Here is a 24,585-nt window from a genome sequence, read left to right on the forward strand (position 1 = left end):
GAAACAGGGAGAGTATATTGCTGCGCTACTCAGGGGGGGCACGTACAACATTGAACACAATATTTTAACAAAATAACGCAATACAAATATTAATAAAATAATATATGTATTTCAATTTTATATTAAAATGAATTAATATTAAATTAATATGGTATATTTGAAAATAATTCAGTTATTGTAAGATATCCAAGTACGACGTGCATAGTTCAACCCTGTTAAGATCGTATGCTCTCGCCCGACGGTCTCTGACCTAGCACGTGGTTGAGATGCCCTTCTAGTCACACTGTTCAGGTTAAACATGGCTGCGCTCTTGAGATCGGCCCGGCTTCTCAAGTCATCACCGGTTTCTCTGCTCCAGATCGCCGGGGCAAACATACATGGGTCTGCGCTTAGCCGGCTATATACCGGAGCTGTCGTTGGCCGAGGAGTCGGATTCCGTCCAACACAAGCGTCGTTTTCGCTCGGCGTCAACAGGTAGTGTCTGCTGTCATAACAGTGCCTAGCTAATGCTAGTTAGCTACCATGCTGGATTGTGGAACATCGCTTGTCATTGGAGGATGCTCTGCTTTTGACCTTAGCAATTACGCAGACTGTTGACTGCAATGTGATAACTATATCACTGAAAACTATAAAACATGTCTATAAAAATGTATTTTAATAAAGCCTAACTAGATGTAAACTTAGGTGTAGCTATCAAGCTGGAGGCATGTCAGGTAGAAAAATGGCCTCCATATTATGCAAGGCAAAATTCACTGCAAATTTGTGTATAAATGATGTTGGTAATAGTTTTATACTATGGCAGTATTGCAGCTTTACGACGGTACTCGGCCAATTGCTTTAAAAATGAATTTCCATAATGTATATTAACGATTTACCTACGCTCAGCTAATGGGGTAACGTTGGTACCTTGCCTGTCAGCTTATTAGCTTGATAGCTCGCTACCAAGGGTCTGCAGGGTTAACATTCATTGCCTAACAGTTCAGACCCTAAACACATTTTTCCGTCAAAGTATGTGAGAGGTCCTTGTTACTTAGCGAGTTACCAGGCGCAATGTCACGGATTGATATTTGGGGTCATCTGCAAAAGACCGGGCTGCTGAGATCAGAGAAGGTCCTAGCCATACAGCTAATAATGCGCACATCATAATCACCCGCGTGCGTTAAAAGCCTGATCGCTGGCATTTATCTACTGCTTGCAGGTATGCAACAAATGTGTTTGCTATGTTATTAGTTCTTGCCTTTGTTGTCATGCCTCCTAGTTTGACTTAGCATAGGTCAGGTCAGAGTAATGTTCACTGTGTGAACTGAATTTAATGTGTTCATGGCTATGAATAACTGTTACAAAATGAGTATTGTACCTTATCGGACCTGTGTTTTGTAGTTGCTCCAATGACCTTCAGTACGCACTAATTGTACGTCGCTTTGGATAAAAGTGTCTGCCATATAAATGTAATATAATGAGTCACTGTTGGTTTACTTAGTCTGTGCAAAAGCCAGTTAGTCCTCGTGTGCAGTACACTGACTCATCATGTGACTGCACTCAGTTATGCACAGTGCTCTTCGTCTATGGTCAGGAAGCAGTACTGTCAGTGAAGTCGTCACCATTGTCCCCTCCCCCAGGTTCACATGGCCCTTGGCTGCGGTGCGTCATTTTGGGGTAGCACCAAAGCAGGAGGGGGTGTCCAAAGATGAGGGTGGCTCTCTGGTTCGGAACAAGCAGGCCCAGCAGTTTGACTGGGCTCTTATGCGGCTGGACAACTCTGTGAGACGGACAGGACGCATCACCAAGACCCTCTTGATGAGCATCTTCCACGATAGCTGTCGCACAGGTGCACGCACGCTCATGAACACTCACGCGCACACACACACATACGCGCACGCGCACGCGCACACACACACTCAGTCCCCTGCCTTGTTCTTCGTAGACCACCCCAGTTTGCCCATGTTGCTCTCTCTCCCTCCCTGTACAGGGTACCCCAGTGGGAACCAAGCCCTGCTGCTCCTGCGCAGCTGTGGATCCCTTCTTGCTGAGCTTCCCCTGTCGGAGCGCACGGATATAGCGCACCGGATCTGGGACAAGCTGCAGGAGCTGGGTACGTGCCAGGAGGAGGAGGTTTTGGGGGGTGTGAGGTACTGAAAAGGGCTCGACAAGTCCAACAGTAGCGTGAGAGCTAAAGTAACTTATTTGGTGAGTTACTATAAATGTTGTGTATTATTGGATCTCCTGGATGACAGATTTGCACCTGTGAATTCCCTTGTACCTTGCGGCCTGCTGTACGAGAACGGTTCCCTGTCTTTTGTTCTTGCACTGACGCTGTAGCTGACGCAGTTCAGCTGGGGGTCCACAGCATACGGATGTGTGTATTTGAGCCCAGCTCGCTGGTCCTGCAGTCGGCTGAGCTAGTTTGAGTTCCGTTCATGGCTGATGTCTTGACCCTTGACTTTCGTTGCTTGCCCAGGCGTGTCTTACGATGTCAGCCACTACAACGCCTTGCTGAAGGTGTACCTGCAGAATGAGTTCAAATTCTCTCCGACTGATTTCCTGGCCAAGATGGAGGCTGCCAACATACTCCCCAACAGGGTGAGTGCACCAATCACGCGCTTGCTTATTATGGTATTGACTGACTATGCTGCAATGATAGCTGCCTTGTTATTTCTCTCTCATTCCGATTGGATCTTCACAAGTATTTAAAGGCAGCCGTTACCATTAAATCCCATTGAAGCTAATTTATTAGCTATGTTCACACACAGACACATGCTGCTGATGATTTTTTTAAAAGAATTGGTGGGTCTGTCTTTGTCTTCTTTGATTAGGTGACGTATCAGAGACTGATTGCTGCATTCTGCCAGGAAGGAGACATCGAAGGTGCCAGGTGAGATGTCTTGAGACGAGTCTAAAGTACAAGAGTTTTCCAGCTTTGGTTCTTCAGTGCGTAAATGTCTGGACGTCACGCTGGTTTTGTGCTTTTGCATAAGTGGTTAAACTGTAGCTCTAGGATTCATTTGCAATTGACAGTCATCTTAGCAATTTTTAGAAATATTTAGTGGGAGGCGGTGGGGCGTGTCAAACTCAAGTTCTGGAGGGTCGCAGCCTCAATGGTTTCCTTTCAATCAGCAGCCATTTACGGCCTTCAGAGCAAGGGGTGTGGATTTCTCAGCCAATAAACAACTTGAATGAATTTCTAGGGCTGAAACACACTGAAAGCCAGCAGGCACTGGCCCTGCAGAAATGGACTCTCTGCTCTGTGATTTAAAATGGCTGTTTTCAGTGTCTGTGCATTGGTAGGTTTTTCAGTTGCAGTTCAGAGTGTCTGTATTGTGAGTTCAGGACGTGTAGTGATTGGCTACCTTGCACATTGACTAGTAATTGGGTTGTCTGTATCGCCATGTTGGGGTGCACTGGCTTACCAAAGGGGCTCCTTTCTCCTTGCAGCAAGATCCTAGGGTTCATGAAGAGCAAGGACCTGCCGATCACAGAGGCCGTCTTCAACTCCCTGATCACCGGCCACGCCCGTGCGGGGTGAGTGACTGCGCCGTGTGGGGGCGGAGCTTTGCCGATGGGCGGGGGCGCACGGCTGCGCAGCGGCTGCGCAGACGGGCTGTCCGCTGATGTGTGTCTGCACGCAGGGACATGCAGAGCGCGCAGAACGTCCTGTCCGTGATGAGAGGGGCCGGGATCGAGCCGGGGCCCGACAGCTACATGGCCCTGCTCAGCGCCTACGCTGAGAAGGGAGACATGGACCAGATCAGAGAGGTGAGCCCAGCGGGGACCACGCCCGGGTCTCCTGTGCATTCGGGACTCTGGCCTTAACTCATTGGGTGCTGGATGAAACCTGGGACATGACTCCTGCAGACCCCAGAAGATTGTCAGTTTACTGTTTCTAGACAAAGCACATAATTATATGAAATAATTTTGTTGAAAATATTGAGATTTCTTTAAAGATTGTCAGTCGGTGATCTGCAGGAATTGTACTGTGGTTTGATAGGGGCAGTGCTCAGAGAGTGGGCGGGTTTTTACAGTGCCCCTCACCCTTTTTTCGGCAGCTCCTGGAGGCCATGGAGAAGGGCGATGTCAGCCTGATGGACAGGGACTTCATGCAGATGGTGTTCACCCTGGCCAAGGCGGGGCACTCCCAGCACGTCCCTGAGATCCTGGGGCACATGAGGCATGAGCGTGGATATGTGCCAGGTACACGCGCACACACACACACACACACACGCACACACACACACACACACACAGACACACAGACACACAGACACACACACACACACACACACACACACACACACACACACGCGTGCATCAGGAGGGCCTGGGGGGGTGGGGGCAGGGACACACAGGCACTGGGGACTGAGGGGAGCGGCCTGGTGGGGGGGGTCCCTGGGTGTAAGCTGCAGTGGGGGTTAGGGGGGAACGATGGAGGCAGATCTGAGCCACGCTGGTAGGCTGGAGGGAGTAAGAGGATCTGAATGCTTAAATTAAGATGGGTACCACCGCTGGCCTTTTCTGTAATGTCCTCCCCCCCTCTCTTTCTGCAGACGCCATGAACCTGTGCTTGAGGCTGATCACCCAGGGACTGGAGGACACAGCCTTCACCTTCCTGAAGACCTTCCCCACCATGCCGGTGGAGAACAGGGAGAGGGAGTCCCCCGGCCTGGGGAACTTCTTCCTGCGCCACTGCATCGACACAGACAAGGTAATCGCCCCAGCCAATCACATGGCTCGCACAGGCAGCCAGCCTCACCCTGGCATCGAGGCTAACACAGTGAGCCTTGTGTTAAGCCAACCAGCTTTATATTAGTAACAGAAACATTTTATAGCGCATAGAGGCGCCAGCGTTCACGTGCGATGTGCTCGTCTTTCTTCCAGCCTATTGAAAAGATTCGACAGTACTGCAGAGAGCTCCAAGACGCCAAACTGCACTGCTGGGCCTTGCAGTTCACACTGCAGTGCGCTCTGGAGGCCAAGAAAGCAGGTACTGTGTGTGTCTGTGTGTGTGTGTGTGTCTGTGTGTGTGTGTGGAGGACTACTGTAGTTCTAAACTAGCTGACCATCTAGATTAGTGTGTGAAAAAAGTTAAATATCAATGTGAGATCTCTGAAAGCGCTCTGTGGTTGAGAACTGTAATGTGCTGTTATGATGTAATCAGCTGAAAAATTGGTTCATCACGCTGGTTAAGTGATATGAAGATGATATGAAGAGACTGTTGAATATTGTGCACTCGTTGCTTGTGTTTATGTCCTGTTTTTTGATCTATGTGTGATTGTGTTTATATTGTAACCATGGCAGCTGGAGGAAAGTTTACCCCTGTGTGTTTTAATGGGCAGTAAAATCTGTATGAAGGCGCTTGTTTCCCATGGTGTTGCTGCGCCCCCTGCAGGTATGGCGATGGAACTGATGAAGGTGATGAAGGAGGAAGGTCTTCCCATCAGGCCGCATTACTTCTGGCCCCTGCTCTCTCAGTACCAAAAGGACAAGGACACGCAAGGTGGGTCACAGGACCGGGACCAGGTCCGGGTCTGCACTGGTAATGCAGGCTTAAAGGCCGTGGGAGAGAGCTGCCATTTCCCCAGAGCTGGGGCTGATTCCATGTCAGTTCAGAAAATTAACAGAAATTCAGCTATTTGAAAAAATCATCATAAAACTGTTTTCTTTAACATGTTTCAATGAATGTGTTGAATTTAATTTCTATTAATTCAATTCAGGAAATGAAAAAAATTTAAAAATATTTATTTGTGAAACATTTAGGCCTCTCCTTCAAAATAGTAAAACTATTTCTGGCTCTGTAATCATTACTTGCATGTTTTAAAAGTTACAATAAGAAAATGAGACTACATCTAATTAATTTGACATTGTGTTATATATTTTAACTGTTGATTTGAATTTAATGTAAACCTTAGGGTGATGCTATAGCTGTGTGTGGTTGTGCCTGTAGTGTGTTTGTATTTGGATTTGATAGAGTAGGAGAGTGATTAGTGCATGACACAGAGGGGTCCTGTCCGTACAGCACTGGGCTTGGCCTCTCTCCAGTGAAGCGGCTTTTAACGGATCTGTCCTTGTGAAATATTGATGGAGGGGCAGAGGTCTGATGGGGGCTAAGAGTTGGGATGAAAGGGTACGTGATCTTGCCCCTCTCCCCTCTTCCCTGGGGATCTCCGGAACAGATCTCATTGGAGAGGAGAAACCCATCCGCAGTAATGGCCACTTAGTAATGGGGCCATTGGGGCAAGAAAAACAATCCCCTAGTAAAAACCACGGTCGCTTTTGGTGGCATTTGCTCAGTATTTGGGCAGAACGGGGCAGATGGGAGTTGGCTGGCTTCGCTGCGTCCCAGTACAGATGGATATTTAGTTTTGTTTGTCCAGGCGTGGGTGGGTATTTCACAGTTGCCGTGGTCACGGGGGGGGCTGACCACCTTCAACCTGCCCTGAGGCGGGAGGCTGGCGCGGGCCCCGTGGGGGCCAGGGGATGGGACGGTTGGAGGAGGGGTGGGGCCCTCCGGCTAAAAGGCGATCGGTCGTCACGGTACACTGGCCAGCCTGTCCACGTCTGCGTCTCCGCGTTGCCCCTGGAGACCGGGGTGTGAGCTCGGCACTGCAGGGGCATGCAGGACTCAGATCACATCTCTCACTTTTATTTCAGTCTGAGAATGAAACAAGACAGATACCTGACCCTGACCTCATAGACGATTAAAAAAAACTTTTTATTTAATCACGCAAAAGTATGGTTATTTCTGTAAAGAAGGGGTAGAATTGACATAACGATAAGAAAAGATGGCCGGCTCTTCTGAGCTGTACCAAGACCCTGCAAAATCTGCTTTATTTATTCATTTTGTTGCTTGTGTTGCATTTAGGATGACTGAACATCAGATATGCAGAACGTATCTGACTGAAAGCATTGTAGGGTGTGTGTTTTTGGCATTTTCTGTGTGCGTAGGCCTGTAAGTGCATGTGTGTACCACGAGCCCGGGTGTCACGAGGATAAGTATCAATATAACCTGGACTTATTAAACATTTATCCAAAAAAAAAATCACATTGGAGCCAGAGATGCTGGATTTGAATTTTTGACGAGGATATGCTTTTTGTGGCCCGATAGCGGGACGTGGCGGGGGGGGGGACCGTGACCGCCAGGTTAGGCCGGAACCAGCCGGTCCGAACACGTTCCTTTTACCCGCGCGACAACTCGCCGCTCGCCAAAATAAAAACTTCCCTCGCTCCTACGTTTGTTTCCCTTGCCCGTCCTCAGATATAAGCACTTATAAAAAATGCAGGCGCTCCTTCCGTAGGTGGGGGGCACGCTGGCTAGCGGAGGTTGTGTGGGGGGGGGGGGGGGGTAATGGTGTTCCGGGGCAGGCCGGTGAAGGTGATGTGACAAATGGGGAGTGACTTGATTTCATGTAAATGCGAGCGCTCTGGGGGAGGTCACTTTAGATTACTCGCTCCGCCGTGCGCCGCATGCAATATTCAGCGCTGTGTCATTTTTCCACAGGTGGCCCTGGCAGGCAGATGGGCGGGGTGAGGGGGGGGTTTGGGAAACTTTGCATCCTGATGCGGGGGGGGGGAGCATATGCCGCTTTGCCGCTGCAGCCTGGAGCGCGGCGGAGTTGTCGTCATCCGTCGGGCGTCGAGCTGCCCTGATTGGTTGTGACACGCGGCGAACGCGGCTTCGCGGGGCCCTTCCTCTTCCTCACTGGGAAGAGGTTTTTATGCTGAGGTGTGGTGCAGTGGATAAGTGGAACTTCCTGAGAAAGACCCCCCCCCCCCCCCCCAATAACTTTAGCCATTCTCATCAGCAGTGAGTTATTAAATCCATATCCCCAGTCATTCTTAGCAGTGAGTGATTACATGTATAACTCCTGTCAGAGAGAGAGAGAGAGAGATGGAACCATCTAGAATGAAATCGCTCTTTCGTCCTTTCCCCATGTTCTTCTTTCTTCTCTCCTCCTCTCCCTCCTTCCCCTGTTCCTCTGTTCTCTCCCCTGACTCTCCCTCCCGGATGAGAGCCTCTGGACACGGTGGTGAGGGCTGGGTTCTGGTACAGGTACAGGTACAGGTGCTGGTAGAGCTGGCTTCCTGAACCCGTGCGGCTGTGCGTGACCTCACCTGTAACTGGCTACTGCAGCTGCTTTTGGCTGTAAAATACCCATCAGGGCTGTGGGAAGCACTGGGTACAGTGAGGGGTCTGTGAGCAGTGACTGCTCCTGTCCACCCAGCTGAGATCGCATTGTTTCATGTGCACGGCTAAAAGCGCGGATGCATGATTTCAGCAACAACTGAAAGACTTCCTACGAGCATTTCTACGTTTGTGGTGAAAGTGCGTTTGCCAGGCAACTTTGCCTGGAAGGTAAATTTCAGGCAAAATGGACACAGGGATAGGTCTGTGCATTCACTTCTGACAACAGGAACAAAATCCATTTGTATGTTAGCGAGACTTCCCGAGAAGCGCGCAGCCTATAAACGAAACCGGTCTTCAGCCTTGCCCGGTAACGAGGCTCGCGCCCGCGCGGACGGCCCAGCAGTGCTGACTGGCGAAGCAGGCCCTCGCACGTGACCCCGTGTTTGTGCGGGCCTGGCGGTCCATTGACACGTCCATTGACATGTTCTATATCCGTCTGGGTGCACCGGGATGGGAAATGGATAATGGATTATTTAACAGGAAAGCAGGTGCTCTTCTTTCACAAATAAAGAGGGAAAAAAAACCAGAATAAACCGATGGGCTCCATTGAGGAGAAAGCCCTTGATGGCCGGTTTACTTTTCTTGAGAGCAGCGGGTTTATTGAGGTGTGAGGGGAGGGTGAATGGGTACCGGTGGCCATTGAAAGAGAGATGGAGAGGGGGAACGGGGGTGGATGGGGGCGGCAGATCGGTCCTCCCAGTGCTCCTGAGCACGCTCTCCGCCTGCCTAATGCTCTCGCTCTCCACCTGACGGCCGCTCCGCGCGGCGGCTTCAGCGGCAGATAAAAGCGGCCTCATCTTTTATTCAGGCGGGGTGATTTAGCCAGGTGAGCCTTTCAGAGGGTCCCTGAAGTACCGCCGTTCGGGGGCCCCGGGCCGCTCCCGGCGCACAGGAAGTGCATCCCGCGCGCGCGCCGCTCGGGGACCGTCTCCGGCGCGTTTGGCGGTGGGGGACGGGCGCTGCACGCACGTGCCGTGACTCTTGTGCCGCCCAGCGAACGTGTCCCGTTCCGCACGCGCCCGGCACGCGCCCCCCCAGAGGGGTCCCCAGGGCGGTGTGGGTGCCAGGGCAGAGGGTGGGTGGGTATGGAGCCCTGGGGCACGGAGGTGAAGGGCTGTCCAGGGGGCACACCTCCCCAAACCCCCCCCCCCCCCCCCCCACTCTAACACTTAACAGCCGCACGCACCTCCAGGCTCGGATTACACACAGTCTGTGAGAAGACATCTGCTTCTCACGATTTCATCATGGATGAGTCGAGGGCGTGCGGCTGAGCGTTTCGAACGGTGCACACGCTGTCCTCTGGGGAAGGGGGAGGGGTTTAGGGGTCACATGGGCTCACTGACCGCCGTGTGACCCTCAGCAGGGCAGGTAGAAGAGCAGAGAGATGGAGAGGTCAGGTTGAGGATGACAGAGACGGAGGGCGGGGTTGTGGAGGAATAGAGCGATCGGGAGATCAGGGAGAGGTAGGATGGAGGGATGGGACACTAGATGAATACACAGGTGGAGAGGTGAAGCAGGATGGGTAGGTGGTGGTCAGAACGGTGTGGCGGCTGAGGTGTGGGTGTGGTTTTGATTTCTGTGTCTCTGCTCTTGCACAGGGGCTGTGGAGGTCCTGAAGAACATGCAGGACTTGGACGTGCTGGCTGATTTAGACACCTACTACACCTACTTCCTGCCCTGCTTCAGCAGCCTGGACAGCGCCAGCTCCGCCCTCAAGGTACACCTGTGTGTTGTGTTGGGTGGTGTTGTGTTTTGTCTAGGCGTGCATGTGCGCTTGTGTTCGTTCCTGTGTTTTGTATTTGTTACTATCTCTGTGTGAGTATGAATGCGTGTGTGAGTGTGTGTGTGTGTGTGTGTATTCCTGGGTGCGTTTTATATTTATCACTCTATGTCTTTGTTTAGTGTGTATTTGTAATGTGTGTAAACGGCGTGTTGTGTCCTCTGTAGGAAGCTGTGTAAATGCTGTGTAAATGCTGTGTTCTCTGTATGAAGCTGTGTAAATGCTGTGTCCTCTGTAGGAAGCTGTGTAAATGCTGTGTAAATGGTGTGTCCTCTGTAGGGAGCTGTGTAAATGCTGTGTCCTCTGTAGGAAGCTGTGTAAATGCTGTGTAAATGCTGTGTCCTCTGTAGGAAGCTGTGTAAATGGTGTGTAAATGCTGTGTCCTCTGTAGGAAGCTGTGTAAATGCTGTGTAAATGCTGTGTAAATGGTGTGTAAATGCTGTGTCCTCTGTAGGAAGCTGTGTAAATGGTGTGTAAATGCTGTGTAAATGTTGTGTAAATGCTGTGTCCTCTGTAGGAAGCTGTGTAAATGGTGTGTAAATGCTGTGTAAATGCTGTGTCCTCTGTAGGAAGCTGTGTAAATGCTGTGTAAATGCTGTGTCCTCTGTAGGAAGCTGTGTAAATGCTGTGTCCTCTGTAGGAAGCTGTGTAAATGGTGTGTAAATGCTTTGTAAATGCTGTGTCCTCTGTAGGAAGCTGTGTAAATGCTGTGTAAATGCTGTGTCCTCTGTAGGAAGCTGTGTAAATGGTGTGTAAATGCTGTGTCCTCTGTAGGAAGCTGTGTAAATGCTGTGTAAATGCTGTGTCCTCTGTAGGAAGCTGGCTGCGCTGTGGACACAGAGAGCTTCATCGCAGCGCAGCTGCGTGCTGAGGCTGTGAAAGGGAACCTGGCGGAGGTGCACGCCCTGTGTGAGTCGTCAAATTAGGAACGCCCCCTGTACTGTGACGCACCCCCTGTGCTGTAACATACCCCCAGGCTCTTTTAACAGGACAGCCTAGCTTGGGTCCGCTCATATTTCCTGTTCCTCCAGGGATGTGTTGGTCAGCTGACCGATGCAGGGGATTATGGGTATGCGTAGGAGGAATTCTGGTTTCTCTGGTTTTCCTCTGCTAAATCACTCAATAGATTAACATCTAAGTGAATGAATCGTTTTCTCTCAAAGCTCATTTTGGCTGGGGCCTAAGAGTCCCACGTCTCCCATGATGCACCTGTGGCATTCGCATACGAAAGCGTGTCCAGTCCAGTGTCATTCATTGATAGTTTTAATGCCTTCACTGCTACTAATTATTATTATTACTTGAGCACCTTCCCCTTTTGCCCGGTGTCACCATTTGTTTCAGTAAAAAAAAAAAAAGATTGTTATTATTGCTGCTGTCTTAAATTTTCATTAATTTATTTAATACGTTCTGCAGAATACCTGGGTGCCATTCAGGGTGACGTGCCCTTTTATCACTTTGATCCCCTGACGCTAAAATGGTCTCTGCGCAGCCCTGAGACCTGGGGCGAGCCGGGTGTGGGATGCATGCATGAACACTCTCTCTCTCTCTCTCTCTCCCTCTCTCTCTCTCTCTCTCTCTCTCTCTCTCCCTCTCCCTCTCCTCCGCAGTGTCCTCTCCTTCTGTTCCGCCCATTGATTTGATTGCCTTCCGAGGGAGCCTGATTCTGGCATTCAGAGCGTGAGTCCCTCCTCAGCCGTCTGCCACATCCAGCACGTCTGGATCAATGAGTGCATTCAGGCTCACAGAAGCGCCGGCCTGCTTCTCAGTGCACTTCTGTACTGTTTGTTTATTTTGTGTGCGTGTGTGTGTGTGCACGTGTGTGTGCGTGTGTGTGTGTGGCGTGTGTATGTGTGCACGTGTGTGTGTGTGTGTGTGTGGCGTGTGTATGGTGTGCTGGGAAGCCCTTAAGCACTAGCTGGCAGGCATGTGCATGTTTATTAATTTGATATGCAAATATGGCCCTGAGATTGAATATTGGACTGGCTGTTCCCTGCTTTCCCCAGCATATGTTCCCAGCACTTTCAGGCGGGAATGATAATAATATCATGCGATTGAATTATTCCTTAATTTATGCTGGGTTCTCAGGCTGTCCACTGTGAATATTTATGAGCAATATTTATGAATTTATCCCTTTTTCCCAGTTTTTTTTTTCTCTTCTTGTTTATCATATTCAAGCATACAGATCCTGGTTGTCAGCAGTCATTAGTGATCTTGGGGTGGAATATTCAAAGGGGATGTTTTCCTCATGGTTCCTAGCTGGTCAGGTCAGGAGGGCCTGTATGCACGTGTGTGTGTGTGTGTGTGTGTCACTTGTGTGTGTGTGTCACTCTTGTGTGTGTGTGTTTGGGGCTTGTCTCACAGTCCTGCTCTACCTCATGCATATTCACACCATGTAGCGCCAGTAGCATTCTCCCTGGAGCCGAGGGGTAGAGATGCTAATGGAGTCGCTCCATGCAGACCTGCCTGCAGCCTGCCCCTGTACTCCAGTCTGCCCCCGGTGGTGGGTGGACATATTACCGCCCCTGCCCCCCTTAAGGAAGCTCTAAGCTTGGACCCAGGCACTTGGCATTGTTTACCACGAGCACCTGGGCCCCATCAAATGCATTGTGGGAAGTTTAATCTTTGGTGGCGTGTGAGAAATGGATGAATTCAACTTCATATGGATATTATTTATTTATTTTGCAGAAATATTTAGATGTTTTGTTTTTACTACCAAATTATAGGACATCCTATTTGCTGTAGTGCTAGTTTGATCTGGTTTTTTTGCGTGGTACGAACCACAAGTATTCCAACGACCCGCGTTTAGCAGTGAGCCCCTCGTGTGATGTAACCTGATCTCTGGGGAAGAGGAAGATGATGACCGAGGCGACGATGATGATGGCGGCGGGGATAAAGAGTACGGTGGCGGTGATGTCTGTAAGTGGGTGTGATTTAAATCACAGCCCCGATGGCTCTAATGAAGTGCCTCTTCACCCCCGGCCCGGTCGATCCCCTCCTAATCAGACCGGAGAGCGCTTTGCCTTAAACATACGCAGAGGGCTGTTGACTCAGGCGCCGGCTGTCAGGGCTGTAATTGGGGTTGTCACTTGGGCGGCTGCGGCGTCGGCGTCGTGTCACTTCTCTCAATGACCCGCTCCTGTCAGGCGCAAGGTCAGGGGATAATTTCATCCTTAAATCCATTTTTTTTTTTTTTTTTTTTTTTGTGTGTGCGTGCGCCCCCCCTCCCCACTCTGACAAGCTGACAAGGGCGAAAAATAAAAATGTTGTAGGGAAAATTTGGCAGCAGACAAGCTGTGTGTGTTTGTGTGTGTTTGTGTGTGTGTGTGTGTGTGTGTGTGTGTGTGTGTGTGTGTGTGTGTGTGGGAAATGGAGAGCGACAGAGACATCGGCAACTATTAGAAATTTTTTTTTTCATCTGCATTTTTCAGTTTATTTATGTTCATCTTTCTCTGGTGCAATTTGTGTAGCAAAAAGGTTGACAGGGTATCATTTGTTAACACAGATTCCCCCCCCTCCATTTTTAAGCTTGCACCTGTGGCTCTGCGATTCTGTAATTGATGTGGGTGGATTTGTGGCAGGTATTCAATCCTGCTACTTTGGACTCTCCTTAACTCTGACTGACAAATTAACGTCCGCTGTGCCTTCTCCTCTCAGTTTGAATTGGCCGCTGATGGATCGGTGAAAACAAAATTTCTGTTCCAGGAACAGAAACCTTTGATTGGTTCCTTGCAGTTAAAGGCAAAACGCACTGCAGTAGGATTAAAGAGATGAGGCATACGTACGGCATCCACTAGCCAGATATGTCGCTGTATATCATACAAATATAGCATACATCTCAATAATGTGGTCATATGCATGTTACTTTACTGTGACATTTAAAGTGAATTGACGCAGAAATGTGCTGTGTGCTTCATGAGGAATGGTGATGGTGGCGGCGGATTCTGCGTGCTGATTGGCTCACTGTCAGCACACTCTGCCTTTCTGCGCTGTATGCGTCAGACTGCTCATTCCTTGTGCTCTGCTGCCCCCTGCAGGTCCAAAGACGTGGACAACATGGCCAAGGTGAGTGGACATCGGCGGGGGGTGAATGCTCATGGGTGGTGTTCAGATGAAGCTGGAGGGGATGAGCAAATCTCTATTTGGGGACACCTTAGAATCCATCTATTAACACTGGAGAGTTTTTGAGACTAACGCAAGGGTTCTTAAATTTCTGGAGAATGTAATACTCTGAGTTTAATAACCTTTTATGATGCAGTCATGATTTTCATTGGACTGTGTCATTTACAATGTGAATATATACATATATAATACTTTTTCTTATGTGGTCAGGTCCAGTTAATTGATATAAAGGGGCCCCTGTTATATCTGCTAGACTGATGACAGGAACAATCGCACTGGCATCACCGCACAGTGAAAATGTAGGCACCTCCTTTCTGGAAACTTCCACCTGACTGAGGATCAGAGACAGTGCAGATCTGCATTAATGTAAAATCACCTGAACAGTAAGTCAGGGAGGCATGTGACCGCGCGTTTCCTGTAACCCTGGCGACGGTGGCGGTGGCGGCGGCGGCGTTCCGTGCCCTGCTGATGGAACGGGTCCAGTCACGGCCCGCGATTACGCACAAACACGCTCAGATTGGCCCTCTCTTTCACGCCGGCGTCCTGGGGCCACTCTGTGTGAACAAGGAGAGTGAACCGAAACTGACAGGCCTGCTGGAACAGAATCCCTTTCGTAATGGGGCCCTCCATTCAGTGTTCACTATTTGCACATTTCATTTACTCTTGCGCTTAAAAATTCTCCAGCCAGAGTTTTAATTTTTTATTTATTTATTTTTTTCCAGATTGTGGTTGAGAACAAACATCTATTAAATGTGTTCTCTAGTTCTACGATCACGGTGCATTAAATTATACACTGTTATTACTTTATTATTATTTTATAACAACAAATGGAACATTTTACAGCTGTGTTGTGGTGTGTATGTGTAAGAGAGAGGTGGTGGGGGGGCTGTGTTGGGGCAGGTTAGGTCGCTCTCCTGTGTGTGTGGTTCTGTCGCTCTCCTGTGTGTGTGGTTCTGTCGCTCTCCTGTGTGTGTGGTTCTGTCGCTCTCCTGTGTGTGTGGTTCTGTCGCTCTCCTGTGTGTGTGGTTCTGTCTCTCTCCTGTGTGTGTGGTTCTGTCGCTCTCCTGTGTGTGTGGTTCTGTCGCTCTCCTGTGTGTGTGGTTCTGTCTCTCTCCTGTGTGTGTGGTTCTGTCGCTCTCCTGTTTGTGTGGTTCTGTCTCTCTCCTGTGTGTGTGGTTCTGTCGCTCTCCTGTTTGTGTGGTTCTGTCTCTCTCCTGTGTGTGTGGTTCTGTCGCTCTCCTGTGTGTGTGGTTCTGTCTCTCTCCTGTGTGTGTGGTTCTGTCGCTCTCCTGTTTGTGTGGTTCTGTCTCTCTCCTGTGTGTGTGGTTCTGTCGCTCTCCTGTTTGTGTGGTTCTGTCACTTTCCTGTGTGTGCGTCCGCACTGCGCATTTCCTCATGGACACAGTTCATTCTGTGTTCCTGTGGATGCACTGACATAGAGCCGGAATGGCGGCAGGCAGTGGGGGAAAAGAAGGGCACGGGACCCAGTAATCAGCTGGAGAGTGTGAAGTGAGGAATGAAGGAACGCAGACATGCCCCCACCCCCCACCATGCTGACTGTTGAGTGTGCTGAACTGTAGCGACGCGTTTAGGCCTTTAAAGACCTGACGGAGGGTCTGAAGGATGTGCTTTATGCCAGTGCGCGTGCGTGCGTGCGTGCGTGTGTGTGTGTGTGTGCGTGTGTGTGTGTGTGTGTGTGTGTGCGCGTGTGCAGGGGAGTCATAACTTGCTGTTCTTGTTGCAGATTACAGAGCTGCTGTTCCGAGACCCGCGGTACTGCCGGGAGTCCAGCAACCCAGCCGGTACTGTGGCCTTTCATAGGAAGTCCTCTGTCTCAGTCTTTTCCCGGTTCTCCTTTTGTTGTCGTAAAAGTGTGTGGGTGTGTGTGCATGTATGCATGTTCGCATCCTCCTGACTTTGTGTGTGTGTGTCTACTTACTCCTGAGTGTGTGAGTGCGTGTGTGTGTCTCAGCCCGTCGTCCCCGTTCCCCCCTGACCTGTCCGGTGTGCTCACTGGACGGTGGGAGCCGGTAGGGGAGTTGGCGGCTCTGGGCTCATGTCACCCACGCTGCTGAGGGAAAGTGACACTGGTTGGTGCGTTGGAGCGGGTCGCGTTTGTGCTGAACACGCAGTGTATCTGTGAGCACCGTGACCGTGTCCCCCCCCCCCCCCAATCCCCCCCGCTCTCTCCACGCCGGTGTTTTGGCGGGTGGGGGGAGACGGAGACGGTCTCCGTGTCACATCCTGTTTCCCGCCGCGGGCCGCACACGTGCGCTGAGCTGTCAGCCTGTCCTGGGACAGATTACTGCTCCCTTCACTCAGCGTGGAGCCAGCTTCTGTCAGCAGCACGCACACTCACACACTGCACACACTGCACACACACTCACACACTGCACGCACACGCACACGCACACACACACACACACACACACTGCACACACACACTCACACACTGCACGCACACGCACACACACACACACACACACTGCACACACACACACACACACACTGCACACACACTCACACACTGCGCGCACACGCACACACACACACACACACTGCACACACACTCACACACTGCGCGCACACGCACACGCACACACACACACTCACACACTGCACACACACACGCACACGCACGCACGCACACACTGCACCCACCCACCCACACACACACACACACACACTGCACACACACACACACACACACACACACACACACTGCACCCACCCACACACACACACACACACACACACACACACACACACTGCACACACACACACACACACACACACACACACACTGCACCCACCCACCCACCCACACACACACACACACACACACACACACACACACTGCACCCACACACCCACCCACCCACACACACACACTGCACACACACACACACACACACACACACACACTGCACCCACCCACCCACCCACACACACACACACACACACATACACACTCACACGCCCATGCCATCACCCTGATCCAATGCCCAATCTTGTGTTCTAACTGTGAGCTGACGCTGAGAATAATGTGTGTGTGTATTGTATGTGTGCGAGAGTGTTTGTGTGTCTGTCTGTGTCTTGGTGTGTCTCTTTCTTTGTCTCTCCACAGTGGAGTGTGTTTGTATGTGAGAGAATGGATATGTATATATGGTATTGTGTGATAAAAGTTTACTTGTGTGGGTGTGGTGTTTGATATATACTAGGTTTACTTTAAGTGTGTGTTGTTTGATGGATACGTTTAGCTGTTAGTGTGTCATTTGATGTGTAAGTGTAGCTGTGAGATTGTAACACCCCTCCTCTTCCTGCAGAGAACGTGTCCTTCTTCCTCTATAACCTCGTTGAGGCGCTGAGTGTGTCAGAGATTCAGGCCCAAGAGGAGAAGCTGAGGCAGTACTTCCACCAGCTGAAGAGCATGGTACAACACACACACGCACACGCACAAACACGCACACCTGCTCACAAACACAAACACGCACGCACACTCACACACACGCACACGCACACGCACACGCACACGCACAAACATGCACACCTGCTCACAAACACAAACACAAACACACACTTACTTGTCCCGTCAGGGAACCTGTCACATTCACATTTTCGGTGTATACCATGCACTCATATCCGAAGAAACTTACACAGCTTACTCTCTTTACGTACAGTTCATTGGGAAAGGGGAGGGTTACTGTGTTAGTTGATCAGGGAAACTTCATCTCCCATGTTCCCCTCCACAGGGCATCACCATCCCAGTCCGCTTCTACAGAGGAATCCGCACACAGCTCACATCCTCCCATGTGCCAGAGCTGATTAAGGTGAGTCTGTGTCTGTGTCTGTGTCTGTGTGTGTGTGTGTGTGTGTGTGTGTGTGTGTGTGTGTGTGTGTGTGTGTGTGAATGTATGATTGCATATGTGTACCCCCCTTAAACACATATGCAATCACACACACACACACACACACACACACACACACACACGTGCAGGTGTGTGTGTGTGGTCGCCTGTGGTGTGTGTGCGCGCGTGGGGTTCTGGGGGATGGGTGTGTTATCTCTCTGTTTTAGCGTTTCTCATTATTCTGTTGTTTCCTTGCAGGACGTGATCGCCTTGGTCGATAACAAAGAAGTGCTGGGCTCAGACATGCCAAGAGTGAGTGTGCTTTTCAGAGCTGTGTGTATCTGCTCATATTTCCACAAGTGTTTAGTGTGAGAAATTACATGTGTGTGTGCGTGCGCGTGTGTGTGTGTGTCTATGTGTGTATGAGCGTGCGCGTGTGTGCGTGTATGCGCCTGCGCGTGTGTGTGTGTCTACGTGTGTGTGCGCATGTGTGCATGTGTGCGTGTATGCGCCTGCGCGTGTGTAACTGCTCTGTGCTGCTCTCAGATCCAGGGTGAGAGGGTGCCGTTTTTGGAGAAGAAGCTGCAGGAAGTGAAGGCGGTGGGCGAGTCTGTGGGCCCCGTCCTGAAGCAGCTGATCGTTTCCCTCTGTGCCGAGGAGGTACGGCCCCTCCCCTCCCTCCGTTAGCCCCGCCCACACCTGTCCATCAGCACAAGTCTGTTTCTCTCTGCACTTTTCCATTGAATCCCAGTGCACTGAGCCGTGAGTGTCTTCCTGTAGAGTAAGGACTAGTGTGGGGGCAGTAGTGGGGTACGATGGGGAGGACTGGGTGGGCTTGTACAGTTCTGGGGTGTGCTTTTGGGGTGGGGGCGGGGGTGGAGTCTGCGTGCTCACTCCTCCTCTACTTCCTGTCAGAACCTGAGCCGAGCCCTGGAGCTGAAGATGGAGCACGAGGCTGACATGGCCGTCGAGGGCTACGCCGTGCTCATCAACCTGTGCTGTCGCCACGACAACGTGGAGGAGGCGCTCAACCTGAAGAGAGAGCTGTGAGTGGTGACATCAGCACGCAGGGCCACGCGACGCGGTCTGAAATGGGGGGGGGGGGGGGGCAGTTAATGTTTAATGGCGGAGGGGGGCTGGGACGGGATGAGGGGCGACGTTAATGCAGGTCCTGCCCCGCTCTCCCCCGCTCAGCCCCGCCGCGGTACGGCCAACCGCAATGCGCCGCGCTCACCTCCCATCTCACACCCCGTCACTCATTCTCAGAGCGAGGCTGAGGGGGCGGGGCCAGCGGAGAGTCTGAGGACAGGTGCTCTTTGCTCCTAAGCTGCTCACCTGTTAATGCAGAGATACTCACATACACACACACACACTCACACACGCATGCACACATGTGCGCACACACACTCACATACACACATATGTTCGCACGCTCACGCTCACACACTCTCACACTCATAAATACCTATTTTTTTCCCCTCTTTCTGTCCATCTTCCAGGAGCCGGAAGGACTCGTCCGTGGCCCTGGATACCAGCAAGTACCAGGCGCTGGTCAAGGTTCTGTCCAAGCACGGCAAGCTGGAGGGTGAGTGGGTGGGGTGACCTATCCCAGGGGGCAGTGGGGCAGAGGAGGCCTGCTCCAGTGCGCGGCGCACGGCGGTAAACAGCGGAGCATGCTCGCTGGGCCCAGGGTGCGGTTTCCTGTGTCTGTGTGCTGGGGAGACGGGCTGTCAGGCCACTGTCAGCAGTGTCAAGCGTGAAGTGCACTGCAGGGCAGGGTCAAGGGTCAAAGGGCAACAACCCTGGTCCCCACCCCCCCTCCCCCCAGTCCTTCTCAAAGCAGTATAATTTCACCAATATTTTAACCTTTTAAGGTATGAAGTATAATCATAAATATGTGAACTGAAAATTCTAATGCTGATGTAACACTCTGATAACTGGAAACAATGGAGTTCCAGAACACTAACTCGGAACTCGAAAAAAACATTCCAACAAAAACCTACTCTTCAAAGAATTAAGTATGAGAACATATTTGACCTTTGGATGTCTTGACAGTACTAGCTTTCCAGGTTATATCCATGTGGGAAGTAAACTTCTCTTGGGGTTTTAATCGTGTTCCTTCAGAGGCTGCGGCTGTATGTTTAGACTGCGTGCCATCACAGTGTCAGGGTCACATTCCAGCGTGGGAGTGCAGAAGCAGTGCATTGTGGGTGCTGCGCTCAGAGCGGCGCATTCCTCTGCGTGTCTGGAGGACATGGGACGGGCCTGGCGGGGGGGCGTCATTAAGGACAGGTTATCTGGATTCCCCAGCGCGCCTCTGCAGCCACACAAGACCGAACGCCATTAGGAAAAAAAAAAACGCTTCCTTTGTTTTTCACTCTCGGTGACAGTGTTAACGCGCTTGTCCGGCTTGCGAGATGCGCTTCTCGTCGCCCCCTTTCTTCTCCCTCCCTCCCTCCCTCCCTCCCTCTCTCCCGGACGCGGGCTGTCTCTGCGGCGGCGGCGGCTGCGGCTAGCGCCCGCCGCTAGCGCGCTGAAATTACAGGACTCTGGCGCACTCTGACGGAATTACAGAAATCCGTCCTGATGCTAATGGTATATCATGTCCGGGAAAGTGGCGGAGCGCTGGGCGCGGGAATTAGCATGTGAATGGAGGCCGAGCGGCGGTGTGCGGCGCGGCTGCCATTAGCCCGGCTGACTGGGCAGGCTTGTCATCCGCATTAGCACAGCCCGCTGCTCCTGCGTCGCCCGGCGACCAGCGACCAGCCCGCCCGTCCGGCTTGAAGATCATGACTTGTGGCACGGCCGCTCAGCGGCTCCTAGCTAATGGCTTTGTTGTTTTTCTCTCCCCCCCCCCCCCACCCATTCCTCCCTTCATTCTTTTTTTTTCTTCTTATTTTACCGCTGTGAAGAAGTGTGCAGGTCCTACATCAAGCCTATAAACAGGGCCCTGGGACCCGCTTAAGTGGGGGGGGGCGGGGGGTGGGGTGGGTGGAATTTGAAATGGCGGGAAATGGCCTGTGTGTTATTTGTTTACTTGGACCGCCGCTCGCAGTGAGCGTTGCGTGGCTTCTGGCCGTGCGGATGTTTGGGGCCCGCTCACCCCCGGCCCTCTGAACACGGCCCGATTCGGGGCCCAGCTCGGCAGGGCACAGACGTGCGGGCTGTGATGACCGTGTGACATGCTGGCGTTTGACATCTGCGTTTAGGTGTTCAGTGGACGTTGGCTGGCGGTGGGGTCGGGCGTGTGGCTTGGGTGCAATGTGAGGTTCGGGGAGAGAGGGAGCGAGAACTTGCAGGGTACCACCGAGCCCCATTCTGAGTTTAGGGCAGGTCAGCACGCAGGCTCGGTATGGGCCCCGGAGGCCTGCGATGGGACGGGTTTGTTTGGGGGCAGTTGACTCGGTCCAGCCCTCGGTGGCACACTGCCCCCTGGGCGTCCCGTGGGCCTGGTGAGCAGGCTTCACGCCTGGCCTGGAGGCTATGGCTGGAGCTCTAAACTCCTCCCTCCTATGGAACACCATCCTTCCTTCCACACCTTCAACTCCCTTTCCTCCTTTCTTCTCTCAGCTCTCCCTTTTCTCATCCCTCTCTCCTCTCCGTGCTGGAAAGCGTTGGTTGGGCTTTGCCGTTTTGGAGGAAGAGGGAGCCCAAAAAAAAAAGCAGATAAGATAAAGGCTGGCGTTTAGATCCCCGGTCTGGAGCAGTCCGGGCGTCCCGTTGAGAGAGTTAAACTGCACAAAAACGGCCCAGCGCAAAACAAAAGCAGGCCCTTGAAAAACGCAGCGTGACCCAGATGGCAGGGCGCCCCCCCCACCCCCCCCCAGATCCAGCTTTAGCCCCATTACAGCTCTGACTGCGGCGGCAGCGCCTCATTTGCATGTCAACAGCGAGCGAGGGAGAGAGAGAGAATGGGTGCAGATAGGGAGCGTTTAGGGCTGAGCGAGGGAACGACAGACAGACTGAGAGAGAGAGAGAGAGAGTGAGGGAGAGAGAGAGAGGCAGAAGTACGGGAAAGGAGAGAGAGAGAGAGAGTGAGGGAGAGAGAGAGAGAGGCAGAAGTACGGGCCTGGAGGGAGAGAGGGGCAGGGTTTTTGGACGGTGAGGCCCCGTGTGGAGTGGCCAGCGTCCCCACCGGCACAGCAGTCCTCTCCAGCGCTGGCACGCTTCAGCTCTCTCACCGGGGCCAAACGCCTCAGACTCGAGCAGAGAGAGAGAGAGAGAGAGAGAGAGAGAGAGAGAGAGAGAGAGAGAGGGAGAGAGAGGGAGAGAGAGGGAGGTGCTGAACGGGCTCTGCTGTCTCCACTGCTCTGACACAGAGAGATAATCTGTGTATATTAGCTAACAGGTTATAGATTTATTTTTTTTGTTATTGTTGATGCTCTTTGTAACATTTGCTTTGGCAACATGGTGAATGTCATGCCAGTAAAGCAGCGTGAAATGGAGAGAGAGATGGAGACGTTCTGCAGGAGGCTAAACCACGTCGCTGCGCTGGAGGGGAGATGACTGCAGGCCATGCTCCTCCCCTCCAACACTCATGTCGCCCAAACACACACACACACACACACACACACACACACACACACACACACGAACACACAAACACACACACACAAGCACACACACACACAAAAACACATACACTAAAACACACACATGGACACACAAACACACGAACATGCACAAACACATACACTAGAACACACACACACACAAAAACACACACACACACAAAAAACATGCACGAACACACACACACAAACACAAACAATTACGCACAGACGTGCCTGTTGGAACCCGGGGCCGGAGCGGGTTTTTTTTGTGCAGGCGGGAGAGGGGGCGGGGCCAGGCCATTCTCTTTGCGACGGGCCCTGAGATAATTAGTATCGGCGGTACAAACAGACCCTATCAGTATCACGCTATTAGAGAGCCTCTAAACACAATGTAAACACATCTTAATCATCTGGCCCTGTGACAGAGCAGCTGCTGGGGGCTGGGGGAGGGGGCTGGGCGGGGGGGAGCGGCGCTGGGCTCCAGGCAGCTGGGATGTGGAGTCAGGGGCCGGTTCTGATAAAAGCCTCCATTACGATGGCCCCCGTCCGCCTCGGCCCAGGGGCCCGGGGCCGGCGGGGAGCGCCCGGCCCCCGGCGCACACCTATAATTTGCGGCGCCGGTTGCGGAGCAGTGATAAAACCCCGCGCTATTGTGGGATCCCGGTAATTGTAGTCTCGTTTAGAAATGCAAGTAGTAATTAACTCAAAATTGGCATTATACGGCAGAATCTGCATTCCTGCTGGGTGTAAAATGCTGTTTTAATAGCGGTTTGTTTTCCCCACATGAAATTATCTAAGGACCCTTTTATCACCTCCCCCCATCTCTCTCCCTCTCTCTCTTTCCATCTTGCTCTCACTCTCTCCATCTCTCTCCCCTCACTCTCTCCTCCATCTCTCTCTCTCTCTTTCTGTTTCTGTGTTCCTCTCACTCTGTCCCCAACTTTCTCCCTCTCTTTTTGTCTTCCTCTAACTCTCTCGCTCTCTCTCACCATCTCTCTACGTATCCGTCTTCCTGTCTGAGGAGGTATTAAGGGATGTGTTAGTCACTGTAAAGTGTCCAATCAGATCCCTGTCTGGTCAAAGGTCAGACCATGTAATGAACTACCAAATGGATGAGAACTAGAACTTCTGGAAATTTCCACATAGAATAACCACAGAGGTAATAGCAATTGAGCATCCTTCAGCAGGGATGGGCTTCAGAAGTCTGGTTCACCGATTGTTCGCCCGTGTCTGTCCGTCCGTCCGTCTGTCTCCTGCAGAGGGCATCGACATTCTGAAGGAGATGAAGGAGAAGGAGGTGAAGCTGAACGACGGTAACATGGTGATGTTCTTCCACCTGCTGAACGGGGCGGCCCTGCGGGGGGACGAGGTGGCCGTGCAGCGCCTCCAGGAGGCCATCTTCTCCCTGGGCCTGGCCAAGCCCTCCACCAGCCTGTGCTCCCCCCTCGTCACCATTCACCTGGAGAAGTGAGTGCCCGCTCTCCCCTGCTCCGCCTCCTGTTCTCAGGGTCTGGGGTTTCTCAGTTAAGTGTGTTTGTTTTGTTTGTCTCCAGAAGCAGCTTCCTCCCTCGGTGGTTGTGTAGCTGTTGATTGGGTGGGAAGTCCGTCTCAGCCGTAGATGAGATGTGTCAGGTGGGCGGGGCGTTGGAGGGTCAGACAGGTGGTGCGATTGCCTCGAATGACCCCTGACCCCGCCTCCCTCACTGGAGTCCCCCCCCCCCACTTTAATTACTGCCAGTCATTTTCTGTCTTTAATTCAGAGATAGCTATCGTTGCCCGCTCGCTTTAAAACACAATATGCAAATCCGACAAAAACGTCGCCTCTCAAAAGCTGGACCCTCGCCCCCCTCTCTCGCCCCCCCCCAATCCCCATTTCAGGTCTATTTGTGAGAACGGCTTTTAAGTAGATCATCTCATTTGCATGTTAATTATGCACGGAGCGCTAATTGCCGGATTCACCACGGACACGCGGTGAGTTATTAGAGGCAGGAGTGCCTGGCCCCAATCTCCCAGCATGCTCTGCTCTGGGAGAGAGGCGCAGCAGGCACACCTCTGCACGTGGGGGTCTTGTGTGCATGGTCACCCCCCCCCCCCAGGGGGCTCAGT

The 24,585-nt window shown here is 51.9% G+C and overlaps 1 protein-coding gene across 1 annotated transcript in view; it reads left to right on the forward strand.

Annotated features, from left to right (window-relative positions):
• Nucleotides 1-259: 259 nt before the first annotated feature.
• The window catches only part of lrpprc (leucine-rich pentatricopeptide repeat containing), a 47,711-nt gene continuing 23,385 nt past the window's right edge, over nt 260-24,585 (forward strand). The window contains exons 1-23 of the mRNA XM_035401040.1: nt 260-474; nt 1,620-1,828; nt 1,970-2,092; nt 2,459-2,580; nt 2,814-2,872; nt 3,433-3,519; nt 3,627-3,753; nt 4,044-4,188; nt 4,542-4,699; nt 4,873-4,978; nt 5,384-5,491; nt 9,778-9,896; nt 10,775-10,868; nt 11,567-11,636; nt 13,994-14,021; nt 15,823-15,880; nt 17,405-17,511; nt 17,831-17,908; nt 18,185-18,238; nt 18,473-18,586; nt 18,842-18,972; nt 19,426-19,511; nt 23,739-23,946. Coding sequence (XP_035256931.1) covers nt 299-474; nt 1,620-1,828; nt 1,970-2,092; nt 2,459-2,580; nt 2,814-2,872; nt 3,433-3,519; nt 3,627-3,753; nt 4,044-4,188; nt 4,542-4,699; nt 4,873-4,978; nt 5,384-5,491; nt 9,778-9,896; nt 10,775-10,868; nt 11,567-11,636; nt 13,994-14,021; nt 15,823-15,880; nt 17,405-17,511; nt 17,831-17,908; nt 18,185-18,238; nt 18,473-18,586; nt 18,842-18,972; nt 19,426-19,511; nt 23,739-23,946 — 2,567 coding nt within the window. The 5' untranslated portion in view covers nt 260-298. The remainder of the gene's footprint in view (nt 475-1,619; nt 1,829-1,969; nt 2,093-2,458; nt 2,581-2,813; nt 2,873-3,432; nt 3,520-3,626; nt 3,754-4,043; nt 4,189-4,541; nt 4,700-4,872; nt 4,979-5,383; nt 5,492-9,777; nt 9,897-10,774; nt 10,869-11,566; nt 11,637-13,993; nt 14,022-15,822; nt 15,881-17,404; nt 17,512-17,830; nt 17,909-18,184; nt 18,239-18,472; nt 18,587-18,841; nt 18,973-19,425; nt 19,512-23,738; nt 23,947-24,585) is intronic.

Source organism: Anguilla anguilla, chromosome 18 (assembly GCF_013347855.1).
Source record: "Anguilla anguilla isolate fAngAng1 chromosome 18, fAngAng1.pri, whole genome shotgun sequence".
NCBI classification, from domain to species: Eukaryota; Metazoa; Chordata; class Actinopteri; order Anguilliformes; family Anguillidae; genus Anguilla; species Anguilla anguilla.